Raw genomic sequence first — 12,171 nt, 5'->3', positions numbered from 1 at the left:
CAGCTCAGTTACTGGGCTGCTCGTGCCTCAGACCCATGGCTGGTCTCCATCTTGACCCACGGGTACGAGCTGCAGTTCCGACGCCGGCCTCCTGCTTCCTGTCGGGTCAGGATGACTCTCATCGCCGACCCGGCAAAAGCCTCAGCTCTGGACCAGGAGCTGTCCACCCTCCTGGCCAAGGACGCGATCGAGGCCGTGGACCCCCTGGCACAGCCCGGGGGCTTCTACTCGACGTACTTCCTTGTCCCAAAGAAGACCGGTGGATACCGTCCGATACTGGACCTGAGGGGGCTCAACAGACATCTCAAGGTATTGCCATTCCACATGCTAACCAAGAACGACGTCTTGCAGTCGCTCGCCCAGGGGGAGTGGTTCACGTCTATAGACCTGAAGGACGCCTACTTCCACGTCCCCATCGCACCTCGACACCGTCGATTTCTCCGTTTTGCCTACAAAGGCCGTCACTGGCAGTTCCGTGTGCTCCCTTTCGGGCTCTCCCTCGCTCCGCGGGTCTTCACTCGGTTTGTGAGGGCTGCTCTGGCGCCCCTGCAGTCTGTGGGCATGAAGGTGCTGCCGTACCTCGACGACTGGCTCCTCTGCGCGCCGTCGCGGGCTCAGGTGATCCGGGACACCTCCGATCTCCTGTCTCATGTGGCCCGGTTGGGTATCAGGGTCAACTTGCCCAAGTCCTCTCTGGTCCCCTCTCAGCGGACGGACTTCATTGGTGTGACGTTGGACACCACGGTTATGAGAGCCCACCCGTCTCCTCACCGAGTCGACGATGTTCTTCGCCTCCTCGCGCACTTTCGAGGGGGCAGGCTGTTGCCTTACGTCGCCTACTTGCGGCTTTTGGGCAAGCTGACGTCCATGACGGCTGTGGTCCCGTTGGGCCTGCTGACACTGCGCCCACTACAGAGGTGGCTGAACGGCTTCCACTTGGACGCCAAGTGGCACCGCCACCGGAGGCTCAGGGTGTCCCGTCGGTGCCTCCTTGCCCTGGCACCTTGGAGGGAGAGGGCTTTTCTATTGAGCGGCGTCCCGCTGGGTGTGGCCCCGGCCCGCCGCGAAACAGTCACCACGGATGCCAGCCTCACGGGCTGGGGTGCTGTCTGGCAGCACAGGACGGCTCAGGGAATTTGGTCTGTGCGCGACAGGGCCGATCACATCAATGTGCTGGAGCTTCGGGCGGTGCACTTGGCACTCATGCACTTCTTGCCATACCTGAGCGGACGGCATGTTCTCATACGGTCGGACAACACCACGACCGTGTTTCACATAAACCATCAGGGCGGCGTCAGGTCCGCCCGTCTATTGGAGATCTCCCAGCTCCTTCTCAGGTGGGCTGCTCCCCGTCTGGCCAGTCTACGGGCCACCTATCTGCCGGGGGTTCGGAACCAGCTCGCGGACTCTCTCTCCCGTCGGGGTCCTCCTCCGGGAGAGTGGCGCCTCCACCCAGAGGTGGTGCGCATGATTTGGAGCTGCTTCGGCACGGCGGAGGTCGATCTCTTCGCCTCCGAGGCCTCGACCCACTGCCCACTTTGGTTTTCCCTGAACGAGGCCACCAGCCCTCTGGGTCTGGATGCACTGGCGCAGCCGTGGCCGGAGTGCCTTCTCTACGCCTTTCCGCCGCTCCCTCTGATATGGCTGACGCTTCAGAGAGTTCTTCAGGAGGGTCACACGCTCTTGCTGGTCGCCCCCTTCTGGCCGGCCCGGACGTGGTTCCCCCTGCTCCGTCAACTGTGCTCCGGCGAGCCGTGGCGTCTCCCCGACAGGGAGGACCTGTTGTCTCAACAGGGAGGTCGGGTTTGGCATCCCGACCCTCGGCGCCTTCGCTTGTGTGTTTGGCCACTGAGGGGCCCCAACCGCTGCTGACCGGCTGTACAGAGTCTGTCACACGGACCATTCTTAATGCGAGGGCACCGTCCACTCGGCTACAGTATGCCAACAGGTGGAAGTTGTTTGTGGCATGGTGCGGAGAACACGGGGTGGACCCTGCTTCATGTTCCATCCCCACCATCCTGGATTTCTTGCAGTCCCTCCTGGATAAGGGCAGGTCTCAGTCGACGCTGAAGGTGTATGTGGCAGCTATTTCTGCCCGGCATGTTGGTGCTGATGGCGGTTCCGTGGGGCGCCATGGGTTGGTGTCCTTGTTCCTCAGAGGGGCTCTGCGTCTTCGTCCCCGCCCGGCCCCTCGGGTTCCGGCGTGGGATCTGCAGTTGGTGCTGGACGGCCTGTGCAGGCCTCCCTTTGAGCCCCTGGCGGGGGCAGACCTTCTGTGGGTGTCGCGCAAGACTGCACTCTTGCTCGCCGTTGCCTCCGCCAAGCGCGTCAGCGACCTACACGCTTTATCGGTTAGCCCCGATTGCCTGCGATGGCACCCGGATGGCGCCGGCGTCACTCTGTGGCCGAACACTGCCTTCATTCCCAAGGTGTTGTCTGGCTCTCGTTCTAACCAGCCTCTACGGCTTAAACGTTATGTACCCACTCCTGCTGATGGTGGGGACAGGCCGGAGCTCTTGTGTCCGGTGAGAGCCTTGCAGTGTTACATTGACGCTACGGCGGGCTTTCGTACGTCTGCCCAGCTTTTTGTTTGTTATGGTGGTCCTACCAAGGGCTCCGCTCTCTCCAAGCAGCGCTTGTCTCACTGGGTCGTGGATGCCATTCGCCATTCCTACCTGCTGTCGGGCCGCCCCCTGCCGTCAGGGGTGCGCTGTCACTCCACCAGGAGCGTTGCCACGTCCTGGGCCGCCCTGAGGGGTGTTTCCCTGGAGGATATCTGTGCTGCTGCCTCATGGGCAACGCCTTGCACCTTCTCCAGGTTTTATAGCGTGGATGTCACCTCTCCCCATCCGCTTGGCGTGATCTTGGGTCCTGCTGGGGCTTCTCAGTGAGGTTTGTGTCTGAGATCCCTCGCGACTACGCCGGTATTAGTCATTCAGTGCTTAAAGCACCGCCTTCTGGCGGTCAGGAGGGACGAAATAGAACGAAAGTTACAACTGTAACTACGGTTCTATGAGTCCCGGACGACCGCCAGGGCGTCCTGTCGCTCGGAATCCTCGTGTTCACGCGAGAAGATTCCGTAGGAAACGAACCTTGGGTGACACCGGAACTTATACCCTTCTAGGGTCACCCAGGGGTCACAGGTGACTAATTTGGTATGCATTACTCGAACTGCGCATGCGCGAAAGGAACATTCAGTGCTTAAAGCACCGCCCTGGCGGTCGTCCGGGACTCATAGAACCGTAGTTACAGTTGTAACTTTCGTTTTATACTGCATATTCAATATATATTGTAAATATAAATTGAAAAGAGTTGTCTTAAAGTTCAATAGATTACGTCTTTTAAATTAATGTGAACAATAAATGTCAAGAAAACTGTAAAATACAAAAAAAAACAAAAAAACCTTGGCCTTGAAAAATCTATTTTCTTATAAATTCATGGGAAAAAAGATACTACAATCGATTCATGGTTTTATGAATAGATCTCAGGCTCGAAAAGGAAAATTATTTTTTTTCAAACCCTGCCCTATTACGTACCGGACTCGAACTTTCCCTCTGGTTGGATTAGACGCTGTCGGCTTTGGTGAAGCTGATGAAGGAGTGCTGGTACCAGAACCCGTCTGCCAGGCTGACGGCACTGCGTGTCAAGAAGACCCTGGATAAGATTCACAGTGGCCTGGATAAGGTGAAGGACTCGTGAGAGAAGCCGACCTCCGACCGTCTTCCTTTTTCATCTCGTGGTGGCCTTCTGCGGACTTTGTGGACGACCGTGGACTTCAACAAAATGTCATCTTTTCAGATCCGCTGCTTCAATGTGGCCACAGACAATCCACAAGCAGTTAGCAAGATGCTAAACGCTACCACAAAGATGTAAAAGTCGCAAAAGGAACACAGCCAAATGGATTTGAAATGTTCTACTATTAAAAGTTGGAGTGGACAAATTGACATCCACTGGACTGGTTGTGGAAATGGGAGGAGAAAGTCCATCTTATTGCTGCTGGCATACCACGAGCAGGGCCTGCGTGGTGGTACTCCTCTATACGGCTCCCCTCAGCACCTGAATGAGGGAGAAACACGACATCACCAGTTGGAATCTTTTTATTCATGCCGTGAAATTGCCTCGAGGTGTCTTGCTTACAGGTACATGTGCTCACAAATGCTAGTTTTGTTTGGACAAAAAAACAAACAAAATAAAAACAGCTTTGTCTTTTTTTAATAAGTAAGTACTTTTAGCCATCTAATTGTGGTCACAAAGTATAATCTGCAAAGTATAGCCTCAATCAGAGTAAAAACCTCACCTCAAAGAAATGTTCACATCTGTTTTTCACATAACAGAATTTTCATTTGTGGGGAAAAAATTATTAAAATACTGTTGTCTATCATGGGTGTTATGTTCCAAAAACTACCTGCGATAATGGAAATCCGCGTTAATAAAAAAATAATAATAATCCCATTAATCACTGTATTTATATATTTTGTTTGTTTTTTCATTTTGGTATGATTTTGACTTTATGATAACTGCTTTTTCATTCATCATGTTTTTTTTTTCATTTACATTCATTTTTTGCCCATTAAAAGTATGTTTTTTTTAATTTACTTGTTATACAGCACGATATATATTTTCTATCTCCGGAATGCAACATCCTGGTGCGAAGGGACAGACACCGCCGCAGATGCCCGTATATCCCTGGTCCGACATAGGGTTCGAGAAATATGGCCGCCCAAAGACGTCCAGCAAGGACACCTTTCAAAAGTTAACCCGCCGGCGTTTTCGGCCTTAAGTTCTATCTACAGAATGCAACGTAGTGGCGCAACGGAACAGACACCGATGGAAAGATCTCATCGAGACGAATCCACGGATACCCGTATGTCCCCGGTCGGACGTAGTGTTTGAGAGATAGACCAAACAAATAAACAAAAAGCACATTTAAAAAAAACAAAAAAAAAGCACACTGTAAAAACATCTCCAAAAGATGAACCCGTGATAAACAAGGAAACACAGTAGATTCAACATTGAAATATATTTAAAAAATACAATGTACAATACAAAAAAAATAATGTGCTTAGCTTAATCACTGCATTTGAATAAATTAAACACCCCCTCAAGGGTCACAATTGAGCAAATATGAATCTTCAGGTGCAACTCTGCTCACAATACCTTTATTAGCTGCGCGACGTTCACAGCAGCCTGTCGGGTAAAGTCTTGTACGGGTTGAGGATGCCCCGTGGGTCCAGCATGGTCTTGATGCCGGCCATGACGGCCACCGCCCGACCGGGCTTGCTGTAGTAGATGTAGTTCCTCTTCTTCAGGCCCAGGCCGTGCTCGGCGCTCACGCTGCCCCGCCGCGCCGACGTCCACTCGTACACGAACGGCTCGATGGCGGCCAGCAACGCGGCGTCCCTGCTGGGGGAGGTGATGTTCAGATGCAGATTCCCGTCTCCTGCGGAAGAGAAGAGAAGCGTATATGGAGTCTATTTCCACCAAGTAAACATTCCCTTAAATAGATAGCGAGTAACTAAAAGAGTTAGTCACATCAAACTGAAGTTGATTTTTACATTATTTACGACAGTGGCCCTTTCCTTAATAGACATCCACTTTTTGGAAAATAAACGCCTCCCTCAAATAAATGCTTAGTGTTCCAGACAAGCTCGTTGGCATAAATAGTGGCTGTCCATTCGTCAAATAATTCCACTGGCTGATTATCTTAATGTTACGTAGAGGTCAGGGTTATTATAGTTTTGGTATTTTCCATTTTAGTTTGTTTTGATTTTTAAATGTAGTTAGTTTTAATTAGTTTTCAGGGTGGTTCTGTTAGTTTTTATTAGTTTTAGTTATTTAATAAATGCTTAGTTTTCTTTCTTTCTTTTTTTATTACTTGTGCACAATATTTAAAAAAAACAGCATGGGAGATGCTTTTCTATTGGCTTTTGCTAGATGACATCACTTCTGTGACACACTTTCAAACATCCTTATTCCGGTTTATATCCAAAATAAATCTATCGAACTTAAAATCACATTTAAAATCATCCCCAACGGCTTACTCCCTAAATTAATTACCACAGACTAAAACGAAGGACATGTAGTTTCAGTTAGTTTTCGTTTTTTTTTGTTTTTGTTTTTTAAAAGCATTTTCGTTTTTATTTTGTTAATGAAATTGTTTTTTTGTTTTTTTTTCTCTAAAAATAACCTTGACTGTGACACGTGTTTTTTCGTGTAACATTGAAAAAGTAAATAAATAAATAAAATCTCTTCAATATTAAATCCAATTAAATTAATATTCCTCAGAAATTGTGGTTCAAAAAAATCGAAACAAAATGTTTTCAAACTTTAAAATTGAAGATATAATACACAATTTTCATAGAAAGGGTTGCAAAACGGAGTCAGTAGCTTGACAGATAAACACAAGCTTAAGCATTTTCATTTTATGTAATTAACAAAACTGTTTTTCGAGTTTTAGTTTTAGCTTTTTCGTTAGTTTTTAGTTAACTATAAAATAACCTTGGTGGAGATGTAGAGTGAAATTTTCCAATCAGCAAAATAAACAGGAAGTTTAATAGACATCATCTACTTAAAAAAAAAAAGCCTCCTTTTTCCACTCATGAAAAAATAGATTTAAGCTGTATAATCCTATTTGCTGACCAAAACAGCAGCACTGGAGCATGCAACAGTCCAAACTAATTTCTTGCCATTTTATTTTTGAAAGTGCAACTTTTAATGTGTTTATTTTTTGAAAGCATTGCCATCTCTCACCCAGGTGTCCATGTCCCACCACGCTTTTGGCCTGGTCCCCCAGGTGGGCCCTCATGTCGCTCACCAGCTGGTAGAGGGTCTCCACGGGGAGCGACACGTCATACTTGTAGTTGAAGCCGTCGTGCGTCAGCGCTTCAGTGACGCGTTCGCGCAGCGACCACAAAGCCTTCGCCAGAAAAGAAAGGTTTTGTTTTTTTGGAAATAATTTCACCCCCATAAATAAATGTTTTTTAAAAAAAAAGGCACTTAATTGTGCTATACTGAAGTTGTGCATCTCTGGTTCGTGGGCAAGTTATTTCCAAAACTTATTTCATAATACTTAGTTACTTTCATTTGAAAGCAAAATGTTTCTTTACAATAATTTGTCTATCTAGATTAGGGTTATTATAGTTTTGGAATTTTTCATTTTAGTTAGTTTAGATTTCCTTTTGAGTTTTTTTTTTTTAATGGAGTTAGTTTTAATTAGTTTTCAGGTTGGTTCTGTTAGTTTTTATTAGTTTTAGTTATTTAAGAAATGCTTATTTTTAGTTTAGTTTTAGTTAGGTTCAGTATTAGTTTTTTTTTTTTTTTTTTTAAATGTGTATTACTTGTGCGCAATATTTAAAAAACACCATGGGAGCGACGTCATCTGAAGGTGCTTTTCTACTACTGGCTGCTTGCTAGTGATGACGTCACTTCTGTGTGACACACTTTCAAACGTCCTTTTTCCAGTTAATCGCAAAATAAATCTACTTAAAATCACATTTAAAATCTTCCCCAAAGGCTCATGCATTAAATTAATTACAGAAGACTAAAACAAAGGACATTTTGCTATAATTATAGTTAGTTTTAGTTACATTTTTAAGTAGAAAATGCAGTTTCAGTTAGTTTTCATTTAAAAAAAAAAAGCATTTTCATTTTTATTTTATTTTATTAAATTGTTTTTTGAATTTTAGTTTTAGTTTTAGTTTTTTTATTTTAGTTAACTAAAATAACCTTGGTCTAGATTAATAAGTTACTCAAGTCTAAATAACTTTTTTTGTTTAAATATTCATTTTGACATTTTAAAAGGAAAATGCAACATTTGCAACCATAGCTTGTAACTATCTTTAACTATATCATATATTGGCAAAGTACCTGCACACACGCGCAAAAAAAAGCACAAAACGAGATAAAAAAAATAAAAAAAAGAGATACTTGAACTGATAACGGCTGGATGTTGTAAAGCTTGCTGCCGCCATCTAATGGTGGAAGGCTTAAAGTTCATTTATATGTCTAATTTTTGTTTGCAATAAAAGCAAAAAACAAAAACAACATGACAGGAGGTTGTAGATTGTAAGTAAATCGAGGCACTCGCCAGCCACCTTGGTTTTGGACTCCTCCGTGGCCAGTGTCCCGTCTGTGACCAGCGACGATGTCATGGCCTCCTCCAAGAAGTTGTGGAGCTTCTCCTCGTCGTGCCGCGGGTCCGAGCCGGACGTTTCTATCACCACGTAGAATGGGCAATCTGGAGAGCGAGCGCAGGCGATAGCAAGGATCAACAAATGTCGACATCAAACTGCACTTTCAGTTTTGGACAGAAATACTAAAAGAGGATGCTAAAATGTTTGCAACAAAGTCACTATTCTATATTCTATTCACTATACTATTGAGACGTTTGTTTGGACAAAAACACTAATCTTCTCCAAATTTTGAGAAAAGCAGCTGAATTTTAGAAAACGTAGCCATAATGAAAACGTGTAGAATCAAACTTTTTTTTTTTTCCTGGTGAAAGAAGGCATTCTATTTTTTTCATTGGGTAGACTTGGGGCACTGCATAGAGTATATTCTCACAAATCTGTTAAAATGCTCAAAAAAAACAAAAAAAACAAAACCCGAAGCTGTTCCTGCGTGTACCGGTGATGGGGTTGTCCAGCTTGAGGTGCGTGTTGAGCAGCCGCATACATTCACTGTCAAGGAACTCGAAAGCTGACAAGATTTCTCCCAGCATGCCTTTGCACAGCTGAAAGGTCTTCAGAAGCTGCTCAAACGTTTCACAACCTATGAGAACAAATCAGAGCGTTTTTTTTTCCTTCTTTTTTTAAGTTTGATTTTGGCTGGGTCGAAAAAAAAAAGGTTCATAAATCGATGTTGGTTCTTAAAACCATAAATCAATACTTTTAATAAAATAAAAGACCTGACTTGTTCTTTAAAGGGATACTCGACTCATTGAGCAATTTTCAGCAGTAAAAAGTTAATATTTTGTCCAGACTGAATGTGATAACCTCCTCATTTTTCATGAACAATTTATTCCTTCAAAAACTAATTTTTCCACTTGCTCTCGACTGAAGATGACATCACCTGTGCTGAGGAAGTAGGTCATGACGAATCACGGCTCAGTTTGCTAACCAAACCCAGAAAACAGGTGGTAGTTACCGATTTCATCTTGTCATCTTCAGTCGACAGCAAGTGGAAAAAATCTTTTTTAGAGGTATTAAATGTACAAGAAAAATAATGAAATTATTAAATTCATTCTGGATAAAATATTAAATTTTATAATAAAAAAAATCTTAATTTAAAAAAAATACATATTTTCAATTATTTTTTTAATAAAGTAAATACTATATAAAAATATACAAATAAAACAAAATTAGAATAAAAGATAATAAAATATGACGTCAAAATTAATACTGAAATCCTGAACTGAATTGTGACTTGAACCAAATCGATTTTGGAAATCCGAAATTAATAGCCAGTCCTAAGTTCGAGTTATATTTTAAACAGCTAAGCCAAATGCAAGAGGGCCTACCCAGAAACATGACATGAACAGATTTGGGCTTGCGAGGACACAGGACGGAGACGGCGGTGATGACGCCCAGGGTGCCTTCGGAGCCAATGAAGAGCTGCTTGAGGTCGTAGCCCGTATTGTCCTTCCTCAGGGTGGACAAGCAGTCCAGGACCTGACCGTCAGCCAGCACCTAGATGCCGTTTTGGCAACATGAAAAAGTGTTTTTTTTATTTTTTTTATTGGGGGTGGGGGTGGGGGGGTACATTTTCACAAATGAAATAATCAATGTGTTAATCAAGAAAAATGCAAGCGCTGTGAATATTTCCCGGATGCACTTTTGACAAAACTCACCACTTCCACTCCCAGGACGTTGCCGTGCAGGGAGCCGTAGCGCAGCAGCCGCAGACCCCCCGCGTTGGTGGCCACGTTGCCCCCGATGTGGCAGCTGCCCTTGGCGCCCAGGTCCAAGGGCATGATGTGCTCCCGCTGCTCCAAGTAGACGGACAAATGCTCCAGGACACAACCCGCCTGGCAAGTCAGGACACCTGCACAGTGAGTTAGAGGAAAATACACTCAGCAGTCAAAATATTAGGTACACCTGCACAATCTAATTGGAGATACTAACTGCCAAGGTAATGTAATGTGAACAAAGACGGACACGGTAAGAAAACAAACATGTAAACGTTCATATGGTATTTTTGGAAAAATTATTGCAAAACAAAATATTTAGAATGGCTTTGAACCAATGCTGCATACTTAAAGAAAAAAAATAAACAAATATTAGAGCAGAAGTCACTATTTGTGGTTATGAAAAACACAGTGACATCGGACGCTAACCAGAAACGCTGTCAAATTTCAGGATGCTGTTCATGAGGGCGGTGGAGAGGATGATCTCATCGTAGACGGGAACGCTGCCACCGACCAGCCCGGTGTTGCCTCCTTGTGTGTTCACCGCCAGGTTCCGGCTGTTACAGTAGCTACCGCAGAGGGAGAACCCGTGTTATTAATCTAACGTCTGGTAGAGACAGGACGTCATTTATTTTCAACCTGAGAATTTGAGAGACTTCCTGTGTTGTCTGAGGTCTCAGCAACACCTCACTGGAACCTGCAGGAGATGCACAGACATTACTGATTTGACATTTGTCAATAGGGCTTGGTTATTAATCAACTTTAATGAACTTGGTTCCAAGAACAGAAAGGTGTTTGTTTATAATATATAGATATATATGTAGGGGTGTTAAAAAAAATCGATTCGGCGATATATCGCGATACTACATCGCGCGATTCTCGAATCGATTCAATAATCGGCAGAATCGATTTTTTTTTTTTTTTTTTAGGATTCACACCTTGAGCATGGAAGAATGTTATATGAACGGCACATTAAGCCTTAATATTTTTATTTTAATGCTGTTCAAACATGAAACAGATTACAACCTCTATAAGACTGAAATTTCAGATAAATAAATAATACATTTTCATATAAATCTTACACTCTACAAGCTTACTGATTAGTATTTTCTAAATATGAATGAAAAAAAATCGCAACAATCGACTTATAAATTCGTATCGGGATTAATCGGTATCGAATCGTGACCATTCGTATCGGGATTAATCGGTATCGAATCGAATCGTGACCTGTGAATCGTGATACGAATCGAATCGTCAGGTACTAGGCAATTCACACCCCTATATATATATGTTATATATACCAACCAGAGGTAATTAAATTATTCCATAATTCTTTTTAATAATTGTTCAGAGACTCCAGAAAGGAGAAAAAAAAGTAAATCACAGAAGGAAGGAGGAAGGGTTAATTTAAAAAAAAATAAAAATACTTGGATCACCTCTGACAGACTTGAGCCAATCTACATTACAAGACTCCAACAGGTCAGGGTCAGTCACGGTTCTGCCGGGTAGAATCCTCCGGAAGAAGTTCAAGTCCTCCCGGGTCACTGTGGAAAAAGGTAGCCTTTCTGGAGCCGACACCGGCGGGGACTTCTTGGTCACATCCGCCCTGTCGTTGAGCTTCCTGCTACGGGCTACACCACGACGCAAGCCGGTGGGGTCTGGAGGTAGTAAAAGTCCACCTGAGGATGTAGACGAGCCGAGGATGCTCAACGGCCGTTTGAGGGACGTCCTCAGTCGGAGTGTCCCCCGAAGCATGCCGGCCATGACTGCGAAGACAAGCGGGTTCAATGACAATATGGCGACCTGTCGATTAAAAAATGGTTTTATTATCGACTTTGCTACCTTATCTCAAGCTAGCCAGTTAGCTAGCTTGTCAACGTTGTTGCAAAAGTAGCCCGCGGGCAACTATAACCAAACTTACGGCAAAAGCTCGTCAAATTAGCCGAGTGACACCACTCTCTCAACTATTACCGAACAGTAGACATCATCCGAGTGAAATTTTTATTTAGCTGAAAGGTAGCGAGGGAAAAAAAGAGTTTGCTTGGTGAGGGGTTGCAGGTGATTGGCAAGATGACGGACCAGCCAATCAGATAATAGTATTGAGCTAAAAGAGGCGTGACTACGTGGTCACGTACGGCCAATGATGGTGGCGGAAAAATGGCCGCTATCTTGAACCGGGAATCCCGCATAGTTTCTCCCTTCCATATCATTTATTTCTTTAAAAGTTAATTAAAAAGAATTAAAAAAAAAAACATAGCCACTGTTTG

At 44.4% G+C, this 12,171-nt stretch overlaps 3 protein-coding genes across 4 annotated transcripts in view; 2 read left to right on the top strand and 1 right to left on the bottom strand.

Annotated features, from left to right (window-relative positions):
- LOC144031774 (uncharacterized) overlaps nt 1-2,641 on the top strand; it is a 4,145-nt gene extending 1,504 nt beyond the window's left edge. The window contains exons 2-3 of the mRNA XM_077539197.1: nt 1-1,921; nt 2,514-2,641. The exon at nt 1-1,921 is cut by the window's left edge and continues 254 nt beyond it. Of these exons, the coding sequence (XP_077395323.1) occupies nt 1-1,872 (1,872 nt within the window). The 3' untranslated portion in view covers nt 1,873-1,921; nt 2,514-2,641. The remainder of the gene's footprint in view (nt 1,922-2,513) is intronic.
- acvr1l (activin A receptor, type 1 like) overlaps nt 1-4,379 on the top strand; it is an 18,814-nt gene extending 14,435 nt beyond the window's left edge. Inside the window, exon 10 of the mRNA XM_077538039.1 lies at nt 3,568-4,379. Coding sequence (XP_077394165.1) covers nt 3,568-3,699 — 132 coding nt within the window. The 3' untranslated portion in view covers nt 3,700-4,379. The remainder of the gene's footprint in view (nt 1-3,567) is intronic.
- On the bottom strand, nt 3,458-11,982 carry d2hgdh (D-2-hydroxyglutarate dehydrogenase). Of its 2 annotated transcripts, none has more exons than XM_077538037.1 (11): nt 11,747-11,982; nt 11,341-11,670; nt 10,544-10,601; nt 10,334-10,473; nt 9,848-10,041; nt 9,518-9,686; nt 8,626-8,769; nt 8,094-8,236; nt 6,751-6,916; nt 5,158-5,440; nt 3,458-4,056 (listed from the first exon to the last, which is right to left on the bottom strand). In XM_077538037.1, the coding sequence occupies exons 2-10, from the start codon at nt 11,666-11,668 to the stop codon at nt 5,178-5,180; spliced, it is 1,605 nt and encodes a 534-aa protein (XP_077394163.1). In that variant the 5' UTR covers nt 11,669-11,670; nt 11,747-11,982; the 3' UTR covers nt 3,458-4,056; nt 5,158-5,177. The 2 variants fall into 2 exon arrangements, with proteins under 2 accessions (XP_077394163.1, XP_077394164.1); XM_077538038.1 differs by having other exon boundaries at nt 11,341-11,707; nt 11,826-11,974.
- Between the last annotated feature and the right edge of the window lie 189 nt (nt 11,983-12,171).

This window comes from Festucalex cinctus, chromosome 12, assembly GCF_051991245.1.
Source record: "Festucalex cinctus isolate MCC-2025b chromosome 12, RoL_Fcin_1.0, whole genome shotgun sequence".
Classification (NCBI taxonomy): domain Eukaryota; kingdom Metazoa; phylum Chordata; class Actinopteri; order Syngnathiformes; family Syngnathidae; genus Festucalex; species Festucalex cinctus.
The sequence above is the reverse complement of the archived record's forward strand: the minus strand, read 5'-3'. Positions and strand labels throughout refer to the sequence as shown.